General features: G+C 36.1%; 1 protein-coding gene across 2 annotated transcripts in view; it reads left to right on the top strand.

The window, feature by feature from the left end:
• Nucleotides 1-11786, top strand: part of Trpm7 (transient receptor potential cation channel subfamily M member 7) — an 89488-nt gene that overhangs the window by 41121 nt on the left and 36581 nt on the right. For both annotated transcript variants that reach the window (XM_031371789.1, XM_031371788.1), the window contains exons 11-16: nucleotides 1002-1102; nucleotides 2690-2824; nucleotides 5512-5565; nucleotides 8202-8342; nucleotides 9274-9408; nucleotides 10459-10739. In XM_031371789.1, the coding sequence (XP_031227649.1) occupies nucleotides 1002-1102; nucleotides 2690-2824; nucleotides 5512-5565; nucleotides 8202-8342; nucleotides 9274-9408; nucleotides 10459-10739 (847 nt within the window). The remainder of the gene's footprint in view (nucleotides 1-1001; nucleotides 1103-2689; nucleotides 2825-5511; nucleotides 5566-8201; nucleotides 8343-9273; nucleotides 9409-10458; nucleotides 10740-11786) is intronic.

Below are 11786 nucleotides of genomic sequence, written 5' to 3'. Positions count from 1 at the left end.
CTCTCTCTCTCTCTCTCTCTCTCTCTCTCTCTCTCTCTGTGTGTGTGTGTGTGTGTGTGTGTACGTGTACAGTGTGTGGACATACTTCAGGTGCCTTCTTTAGTTTCTGAATTTAGAGCTCACAAATCCAGTGAGACCAGTTGAGAAGCAAGCTCCAGGGACCTACTTGTCTTTCTTCTTCCTTGTCCCATTCTAAGCTATAGGGTCGCAGATGCATCACCTTATCTTTTTGTTTGTTTTTATGCAAAGATGCTGGGGATCTGAACACAGGTTCTCATGTTCTCATAGCAAATGCTTTATCCAATCTGCTATAAGTTACATGAATTTATCTGTTATGTGTGCACATTTGAGCATGCCATGATGCATGTGTAAAGGTTGTAAAACAACTTGAGTTGGGTTTCTCCTTCTTCATGTGGAGCCAGAAGATGGAGCTTAAGTTGTTGGGCTCTTGCAGTAGGTACCTGTACCCACTGAGCCATCATTAGATCCCACTTAATGCACAGTGTACCCCTTTCTTAATAATTTAAAGTATATGGCTATACTTACATATGTGCAGGAAAGTTCTAAAAAAAAAAAACCACTTTTCAGAATTCTTAAAGTATTGAGTATTGTGTCTGATGGAAACAAATCATCTTTGCTTTCCAGGTTCTGCATTCTGATTTTCTTTTCAACTGAGACAATTATTTTTTTCTTTCTGGGGTGTGTGTGTGTTTGTTTGTTTGTTTGTGAAACAGGGTTTACTCACTCTATAGACCAAGCTGGCCTCAAACTCAGAGATCAGCCTGCTTCAGCCTTCTGAGTGCTGGGATGAAAGGTGTGCATCACCTCTGGCCAGGCAATATAATTTTTATACTTAAATATAATTTTTAACAGTAATGTCCCATGATGGTTTATATATACGATCTGTATAAATTAAAGGATTCTAGGGGGAGTTTGTAAGTGCTTAGAGGTTGATGGAGATATACTTACCAACTGTTTGTTTGTTTGTTTTATTCATTTAGGTACTAATGCATCTGCATTTGACCAGCTTATCCTTACACTGGCATGGGACAGAGTTGATATTGCCAAAAATCATGTATTTGTTTATGGACAACAGTGGCTGGTATGTAGAGAATCTAAATACAGTTTATTTAATGCAGTAAACCACAGTGGACCTTTAATATTGGCCACAGGTTTTATATACATGGATTTAACTAATCACAGAATGAGTACTCTGTAGTCAAGTCTACTGAAATGTACACATTTCCTTTCTTATTCTGTAATCAATACAGTTTTAATATCTGCTCCTGTTAAACTGAGTATCTTGGGTAATCTAGAGATAGGATATTTTTGTTACCACAGACAGCACACACCATTTTGTTAAAAGTTGAGCATCTGTGAATTTGGGTCTCCGAAGAGGGTCCTTGAAATTGTCCCCACGACAAAAAAGAGTGATTGTAATAGAAAGTATTTATAAGGACTGTGTTTCCACTCATATTTTACCTTCTTACCCAAGTATAAAATTAGTAAGTCATATTTCCTTAACAATTTTGTTTTTAATAAGGTATGAATATCTGTAAAAATTCAACAGTTGAAAAAGTCTTGGACTCAGGCAGTAGTAGTGCACGCCTTTAATCCCAGTACTTGGGAGGCAGAGGCAGGCGGATCTCTGATTTCGAGGCCAGCCTGGTCTTGAGTTCCAGGGCTACATAAAGAAACCTTGTCTCGAAAAACCAAATAAATAAATAAATAAATAAATAAATAAATAAATAAATAATAGTTTGCATGTGGTGAGAGAAAATAATCATATATAAAAATAGGAATAATATCCATGATAAATTATAGGCTATTAATTTGTAAAAAAAAATCATTCTTTTAAGTTTGTTCCTTTTTTTTTTTTTTTTGAGTGTAATATCAAAATATTTTTTCATCAGAGAACTGAATAGTGAAAAATATTTTTTTTTCAAAACAAGCATTCTTCTGTCTTAATTTCATCATGTGCAGCCAATATGTGTGGTTACTAGGTAAATAAATGTACATTAGAGTCCATACCCTCCTCTAGGTAAGGAAAATTAAGGATGAACTGGAGATAGTGATACAAGGTACTATAGGGAAATTGTGTAGTTGTCTGGCAAACCTCTGGGGACAGAATCAGAATATTTAAAATAGTGATTTCCAAAATAATTTTTTGTTACAAAGGGTTTTTTTTTTTGTTTTTTTGTTTTTTTTAAAAAAACATCTAATGCTGAAGTATTGAAAGTATAGATGGGATGTATTTTAGTGTGTCAAGTTTAATAGTTTAGTTTTTAGGAAATCCTGAGTTCCATACCCAGCATGGCATAAACTGAGTGTGTTGACATGCTTCTGTAATTCCAGCACTAGAGATGGAGGCCGGAAGCAGGGACATTTACCCTCTGAACTTTCCTGGCCCTGTCTCGGTTTAATTGATGGTAGACTTTTTGTAGCTCCTTTCTGCCATGCCTATATAACATTTGTTGTCTTACACATAGAATGTTTGTGTAATGTTGTGTAGGGAGTGCTGTGAAAGGTAGGCCTTTTTCTCCGTTTTCTAATTACTGTAGGTCACTGTGTCTTTCTAATCCTATTCCCAAATTATTTGAGAATATATAAGTATAAATCGTGAGGGCTTGTATTTTAAGTAATGGGTAGTTGGAAGATGTGAAATCTGTTTATTAATTTGATACTCTAGGTTGGATCCTTGGAACAAGCTATGCTTGATGCTCTTGTAATGGATAGAGTTTCATTTGTAAAACTTCTTATTGAAAATGGAGTAAGCATGCATAAATTCCTTACCATTCCCAGACTGGAAGAACTTTATAACACTGTAAGTCTGATATTTCTTTTGTTCACTGTTTTAATGTCTTTTAAATGCCATTTTATCTAAAATGCATATGCCTATTAATAAAGTTTTCAGAGTCTTAGCTGTTATGGGAGGGAGAAATGCTCTATTTTGATAATGGTTTTGTATGACAGTGTGAAACCACCATCCTGTTTTACTGGCCCTTTTCTATTAACATAGTCATATAGTAAAAGTGATGTTGACTTAATAATACATCTTTGATTTTATACCTTTTAAAAGAATAGGATCAACTTCTTACTTAAAGGATGCTTTATTTTATTTTATTTTATTTTTTTGGACACTTGTTTATTGGAAAATGTACACTATATTTTTCTTCTTTTTTTTTTTCAAAGATTTTATTTATTTTCTGTATATGAGCACAGTGTCACTCTTCAGACACAGCAGAAGAGGGCATCAGATCTCATTACAGATGGTTGTGAGTCACCATGTGATTCCTGGGAATTGAACTCAGGACCTTCGGTAGAGCAGTCGGTGCTGTTTTTGTTTTTGTTTTAAGATTTATTTTATGTGTATGAGTACACTGTAGCTGTACAGATGGCTGTGAGCCATCATGTGGCTGCTGGGAACTGAACTCAGGACAGCCCTGCTAGCTTTGGTAATACACTGTAGCTGTCTTCAGACACACCAGAAGAGAGCGTCAGATTTCATTACAGGTGGCCGTGGGCCATCATGTGGTTGCTGGGATCCGAACTCAGTACCTTCAGAAGAGCAGTCAGTGCTCTTAACCACTGAGCCATCTCTCTAGCCCTTTCTTCTTGTTTCTTAAATTCAGTATTGTTGACCTTCTGGTATTTCTTTTGGTGTGCTGTTTTTCACTTTTCTTGTAAAAATTTTATATTTTTATTTTATATTTCATGTCAGTACTACTGAGGAGGGTAAATTCTTTATTGTTTTCTTTGGAGCCAATATAAATTTAATTGAGCTCTGCTGTGAAGAATACTAAACAAAGCTAAGGTTTATAATTTCTAAAATAAACTGTATACTAATTCATCAGTTTATACTGCAATTTTATTCCTGGTGTCTTTTTAGTTCTACCTAGTCATTTCTGACTGACCTTAGTACTAATCGGTTGCAATATCACAGGTGGAGATACCTCTTAAGTACAATTCATTTTGGTATTAAAATAGAAGACAATGAGAACAGACTCTTTATTTAGGTGGTCCTGTTAATAGCTTTTCTGTGAATCTACACTTTTTTTTTTAAAGATTTATTTATTTATTATATGTTAAGTACATTGTAGCTGTCTTCAGACACACCAGAAGAGGGCATCAGATCTCATTACGGGTGGTTGTGAGCCACCATGTGGTTGCTGGGATTTGAACTCATGACCTTCCAAAGAGCAGTCGGTGCTCTTCCCCACTGAGCCATCTCACCGGCCCGAATCTACACTTTATCATATTCAGTTTTTTATAAATTTTAAGTATGAAGCTGACCACATATCTTTAAAAAAATGTGTTTGTTCAGGTCAACAGAAGTAAATAAGTCAGAAGAATTTGTTTATAGGAAGAATTTTGTGACTATTCCCAATTTGTTGCTTTCAAGAAAAGAAAAAAACATCCTAGTCGGGTGATCAGTTTGCTTCCCAGCCCCGGGTAGGGGGTTGGTTTTTCGAGACAGGGTTTCTCTGTATAGCCCTGGCTGTCCTGGAACTTACTCTGTAGACCAGGCTGGCCTCAAACTCAGAAATCTGCCTGCCTCAGTCTCCCAAGCGCTGGGATTAAAGGCATGCGCCACCACTGCTTGGCTCTATCACTGTTAAGCATTTTAATTTTCTTATCTATATCTTTTAAAGTCTCTTTCCTTGATCAAATTCTTTTTTTAATAGCATACTTTACTGTGTCTTTCTGTAGTTTTGAAACCTTTTGGGTTTATACCATATTGCTTGATTGAAATAGATACTTTTATTCTTTTAAAATTCTGAGACAGGGTCTCACTATATAGACATGGCTTGCCTACAACTCTCACTATAGATCAGGCTAGCCTGAAACTCAAAAGTTGGCCTGCTTCTGCCTCTATAGAGTGCTGGGATTAAAGGCCTGTGCCACTCCTGGTTGTATGGTAGCCACATTTATGCCCTCCCTGTTTTCCTCACTCCATCTTTTTATTCAGTACCTCAGCCTTAGATACTGTGTGTTCTCAGTATATTTTCTTCTATTTTCTAAACACACAAGCTTTCTAGAAAAGCATTGATTACTTGAGTATGCTGGCCTGCCTTTTTAATCTAGCCTTCATTTATTGAAATTTTCTTTTGTGCTTAAAGCAGCTGACATATTGTACTGCTTCCAAGAAACCTACTAGACTAGTTAAGAACAATTACATCTTCCCCTGTGGGTTAACATTTTCTTTTAAATAGGATTATAAGTTATTTTGGTTTTATTTGTTAATACTATCTAGTATAATCACCCTGATTCTTATATGCGTCCTGTCTCTTGTTGATTGATGTAAAAATTAAATGGATTGCTCACTGTTGATAGGGAGTTTTGTCTCTGAAATAGAAATCAAATATAAAACAATAAAAACAAAATTGATCCTTTTAGCAAAGAAGTCTTTAGAGTTTGTTCAAGAGGTTCTTTGTAAGTCCCATAATTAACAAAAAGGAGATTGTTTATTTTAGACTAAATCTAATCGTTTCTTCATGTTTTTCCCTAAAGAAACAGGGTCCAACCAATCCGATGTTATTCCATCTCATTCGGGATGTCAAACAGGTGAGAGATTATCTTTGTTATAGTAAAACCTTATCTTTTAGTCTTTTTGTACTTTATTTTTGCTTCAAAAGCACCTAAGTGCAATTTAAAAGCGGCCTTAGAAACAAAGCTTTCTGCATAAGCCAAAATAAGAACTATCTTTGTCATAAGAGCTTTGGGGCTGGAGAGATGGCTCGGGTGAAGGAGAGAACCCAGATTCTATTCCCAGCACCCACTGAGAGCTAGTTTCCCAGCATCTAACTGCCTTCTTCTGGCTTCTAGGTACCAAGCACACATGTGGTCCACAGACACACATGAACATGAAATAATCATACACATAAATTAAACAAAAGCTTATGGTTTAAAAAAAGAAAAAACAGCTTTAGAGAAAGAACCCAAGGAGCTGTGAAGGGTTTGCAGCCCCTTAGGAGGAACAACAATATGAACTAACTAGTACCCTCAGAGCTCCCACCACCAACCAGAACCACCAACCAAAGAGTGCACATGGTGGGACTAATGGCTCCAGCTGCATATGTTGCAGAGTATGGCCTAGTCGGTCATCAATGGGAGGAGAGGCCCTTGGCCCTGTGAAGGTTCTGTGCCCCATTGTAGAGGAATGTCAGGGCCCAGAAGGGGAAGAGGGTGGGTTGGGGGAGGGAGGGAATAGGGTTTTTTTGTTTTTGTTTTTGTTTTTCTTCTGGAGGAGAAACCAGAAAAGGAGCTATCATTTGAAATGTAAATAAAGAAAACATCTAATTAAAAAAAAAAAAGCTTATGAAATTAATACCAATTTCCTAAGCTTCTAGTCACATCAGATAGAACATGATACACTTTATGATGTTAATTGGTCCAGAAAAGGAAGATCAGTGCTTGAATGTCTTTCTCTTATCAGAAATATTTTCCTAGACAGTTGTCTAACTGTGAAGGAGAGTGAGTGAGTGATGCATGAAAGTATTGATCTTCAGTGCTGAAGAAAGGCTGAAATGTGCTGCCTGCCCTTCCTTAGCAGTGGTCACAGTGGAGTCTGCAGTGCCTGAATAGATAATGCAGCATGACACCTCTTTTCTCCTCTTGGTGTACTGTGAATTGGTCATTTTAACCATTTCTTAGCCAATTTTAGTTTTTTAAATTACTGGTGTCAAATACAACTTTTTTTCTTTTTTTGTTTGTAAGATCCACCTTCCTGATTCCCAAGTCCCAAGTACCAACACACCAGACAGTAATTCAAATATTTAACGATTTTTAAAACCAAAATACTTTGTATTGTTTTATTTTGATTTGAGACGAGGTCTTACTCTCTAGCTCTGGCTGTTCTGGAAATCATAGAGCTCTACTTGCTTCTGCCTCCTGAGTGCTACTGGAGTTAAAGGCGTATGCCATTTTGCCTGGCTTAAAGTACTTTTAAAAATTCATTTTGTAAACACTTTTTTGTTCTACTGTGAGTATACTATTAATAAGCTCACCTCTCCCCACTTTTCTGAAACTGTTTCTTTACATAGACCTGGCTGTCCTGGATCTCACTATGTAGACCAGGACGGCCTTGAAATCACAGATATCTGCCTGCTTTTGCCTTGTGATTGCTAGGATTCAAGGACTATGCCACCGCCACTTGGTAATAAACCATGCATCAGGGCTGGAGAGATGGCTCAGCTGTTAAGAGCACTGACTGCTCTTCCAGAGGTCCTGAGTTCAAATCCCAGCAACCACATGGTGGCGCACAACCATCTGTAATGGAATCTGATGCCCTCTTCTGGTGTGTCTGAAGACAGCAACAGTGATAGTGTACTCACATATATAAAATAAATAAATCTTTAAAAAAAAACAAAAAAACATGCATCATAAAATTTTCATTTTTGTGGCTTTTGATTTTTTTTTTTTTGTTGTTTTTTCGAGACAGGGTTTTTCTGTGTAGCGCTGGCTGTCCTGGAACTCACTCTGTAGACCAGGCTGGCCTCGAACTCAGAAATCTGCTTGCCTCTGCCTCCCAAGTGTTGGGATTACAGGCGTGAGCCACCACTGCCTGGCAGCTTTTGATTTTTTTGTAATATAGAACAAACTTAAACTTAAGAAATGGGTAGTTTATGCTTTAGAGTGTTGAAAGTTATGAATTTAAACATTTAAAAAGCAATGGTTAGGAGAATATTGATGTGAAGGCAGAAATTAGTTATTAATAAATAGCATTCATCTGGTAGATTTTAATATTAAGTGAAAAAATTAAAATTCTGTAGTGTGTACATTTTACAATTTCATAAATGACTTATATTCTAAAAGTTCATTTGTAAGTTAATTTATTGTTCAAAAAAAATAAAATTGTAAGTGATAGTTAAATCCTGGATAAGGATATAAAAATGTGTGTGATATGCAGTATAGCTAAGAGAATGTCTGTTTAAAAGGCATTTGTGAATATTTCTGGACTAGTCTAGAAACATAATACATTTTTGTAGAAAATGCAGTTTGTAAGATAATATATTTAGCTTTAATAGTTTATAGCCTTGTGTGTAGAATCGTGGAAAGTAACCATACCTAAGACCTCAAAAATGTCATCTCCTCATGAATCTTCTTATCTCTTTCCTGCTTTGGCAGATTATGTCTATTCCTAGGCATGGCAAAGTAATAGTGAGTAATTTTATTCTATCTATTTAATATTTTGTTTCCAGGGTAATCTTCCCCCAGGGTACAAGATCACTTTAATTGATATAGGACTTGTGATTGAATATCTAATGGGAGGAACCTACAGATGCACATACACACGAAAACGTTTTCGATTAATATATAATAGTCTTGGTGGAAATAACCGGGTATGTATAATTTTGGTGATTAAATGTTAAGAATTAGTTACAGGAGCTGAGTTTGATGGGGCATGCCTATAATCTCAGCATTTGAAAGGCAGGAGGTACAGGAGAATGGCTGAGTTTGAGGCCAGCCGGTTTACATAGGGAGTTATAGGTTAGCCAGAACTGCTGGTAAAACCCTGTCTCAAAACAAAATAAAATTAAGGGTATAGAAGTAGTTCCAAGGTAGAATGACTCCCTAGTTTGTATTAGTCTTCAAGTTAGATGACCAGCGTCAACTGGTCTTCACAGTGAGTTCTAGGACAGCCAAGACTACATCTCCCCTCTGCCCCCACCAAAACAAAAAACAAAAAACCAGTAACAATAAAACAAAAAGAATAGTGACAGTGATACTGTCTTCAAATGTGAGATTTTAGGAGGACTTCTGAGTTCAATGCTAGCCTGGTCCACAAGACTTCTAGTCCAGCCTGGGCTACATAAACTGTCACGCACACACACACACAAAAAGACCCCCTGATCTTTAAAGTAATTAAAAATATTTCGGATTGTAGCATGTACATACATGTAATTCCAGTTCCTTGCGTGGTTCAGCTAGGTCAGTCACTTGAGAGTGTCAGTTTAATTACCACCAGGTTTGCCAACATAGAGAGAGATCCACCACAGAGAGAAGGAAAAACTACAGCTAGAGACTAGATGAGTGCAGTCGTCATGATACATATGTAATCATTGGCCTTTGGTGGCAGAAGCAAGTTCAAGGCCAGCTTGGGCTACAAGTGAGATGATACTTCAAAAGAAAAAGAAAATGGTAGTCAAAATCCTAAGGTAGTTATTTTTATACACTGACAAATATTTGCAAATATTTGTGAATTACCCTGGAATTTTTTATAACATTTCAGCATATTTATCTTTTAAAAAAATAATAAGCTCTCATTTTCAGAGGTCAGGTCGAAATACCTCCAGCAGCACCCCTCAGTTGCGAAAGAGTCATGAAACTTTTGGCAATAGAGCTGATAAAAAGGAAAAAATGAGACACAATCATTTCATTAAAACAGCCCAACCCTACAGACCAAAGGTATGTTTGTTTATTCTGTGAAGAAAATAGGTTTATTCTGCTTAGTAAAGATGGAAATATTATCTTTTCTAAAGTTTTTTTTTTTCTAATTAGTATTACTATGTGAAAACTTTGATTTAGTGAGAATTAATCTTTGTTTTGTTTTGTTTTGTTTGTTTAGTGAGCCAGGGTTTATGGTGAAGCTCTGTCTGTCCTGGAACTCTATCTATAAAACAGGCTAGCCAAGAACTCAAAAGATCTGTCTGATTCCCGTCCCCCAACCCAACCCCCCAAAAAAAGAATTAAAAAAAGAGGTTTCTGCTACCACACCTGGCTTGAGAATTATCTTTTGGTTTGGAATATTTTTATATCTTTAATGCTTTATTTTTCCATAAAGAAAGATAGCCATGGCGAGCAGTGGTGATGCACACCTTTAATCCCAGCACTTGGGAGGCAGAGGCAGACCTGGTCTACAGAGTGAGTTCCAAGACAGCCAGGGCTACACGGAGAAACCCTGTCTCGCAAAACCAAAAAAAGAACAAACAAACAAAACAAAAGTATTATCTAAACTTAAATTTGCATTTTATCTGATACTAGTTCAGATATTATGGCCATAACTCAACATTTTTGTTGAAAAGGCATTTTATAAAATGAATAAATTATAATAAAAAGTAATGTTTTTGAAATTTATTTATCCTACATTATGAAGTTAATAGAGGAATTTTTATTTAAAAGTTTATTAAATGGCAGGCATGGGGAGGGGGGAGGCAACAGGGATTTGTTTTTGTTGTTTTTGTTTGTTTCTTTGTTTTTTGGAGGGAAAACTAGAAATGGAGAAATTTACATGTAAATAAAGAAAATATCTAATAATAAAAAAAATATTACAATAAAAAAAAAGTTTATTAATTAAGTTAATTGTCATACAGCCTTGTCATTACTGTCGCTACTGGTTTACGATGCTGGAGGTGACATCCAAGCCTCTATATACTAAGCAGCCTATGTCCCGCAGTTAATGTCCCCAGTCCTCATATGGTCCTACTGTGAGTCTTACAGTATTTGTTTCCTTTGAAGATGGATGCATCTATGGAAGAAGGAAAGAAGAAAAGAACCAAAGATGAAATTGTAGATATAGATGATCCAGAAACTAAGCGCTTTCCTTATCCTCTTAATGAATTATTAATTTGGGCTTGCCTTATGAAGAGGCAGGTCATGGCCCGCTTTTTATGGCAGCATGGTGAAGAATCAATGGCTAAAGCATTAGTTGCCTGTAAAATCTATCGTTCAATGGCTTATGAGGCAAAGCAGAGTGACCTGGTAGATGACACTTCAGAGGAACTGAAGCAGTATTCCAAGTGAGTGACAATTTAATATATGATACAGTGTTTGCCTACATGTTGTGGTGTAATGTCCTTAAGAGGGATATGTGTAGGGGTCTATGGGGGTATAGAGTTTATTGGTGTAACTAAGACATTTTTTAGTTTCATTAGGTAATTTTAAAAATTAGAAAGAAACTGTTTTGCTGTTTGACATATTAAACATTTCAGAAAGCAATAAAGAAATGTGAGAAGTTAAATGTAGTAACAAAGTAGCAATTACATTAAGAATTTTGTTTGGAATATAATAGAATAATTTTGAGGTGTGGGTTTTTTTTTTCTCTCTCTCTCTTGAGACAGGGTTTCTCTGTGTAGCTCTGGCTGTCCTGGAACTCACTCGGTAGACCAGGCTGGTCTCAAACTCAGAAATCCGCCTGCCTGTGCCTCCCAAGTGCTGGGATTAAAGGCATGTGCCACCATTGTCTGGCTTTGAGGTATGTTTTTAAATATGAACTGATTTTAAGCTAGGAGGACATTCTGAATAATGGAATCACAAATACTAAAGTGTAAAATAGTTCATAAGGTTTATAATTTGCTTAGGGAGATACACTGCTCATCTTAATATGGAAAGGTATTTTTTAGAAGTTTTATAATAGGTATTTAGCTCTTCCTTTCGCTTAGCTATAAGTAAGCCAAATTTGGAAGAGATTAATGGTTGTTGCTGAAAACAGCACTGATAAGGATTCAATTTCTGTGAAAATTTACAGTTTATTTTTCATGAGTTCTTGTTTTCATGTTTTAAATACAATGTAAAATGGCTATAGAGATGTTAGAGTACTCACTGCTGTTCTTCCAGAGGACCTGACTTCAATTCCCAGCACCTACATGGCAGCTTACAACTACCTATAAATTTGAGTTCCAGGGCCACTGACAGTGTCACACAGATATATATACATAGAGGCAAAATACCAATGAGCATAAAATAAAAATAAAGTTTTTAAAAATAAAATTTAAAGATTAATGTAGAGGTACTTTGAACAGAATATTGTATCACTGTTAACTTTGTTTTCCTGTAAAAACATATGA

This window comes from Mastomys coucha, unplaced genomic scaffold, assembly GCF_008632895.1.
Source record: "Mastomys coucha isolate ucsf_1 unplaced genomic scaffold, UCSF_Mcou_1 pScaffold15, whole genome shotgun sequence".
NCBI classification, from domain to species: Eukaryota; Metazoa; Chordata; class Mammalia; order Rodentia; family Muridae; genus Mastomys; species Mastomys coucha.
This window is presented reverse-complemented; position numbering and strand designations above follow the sequence as displayed.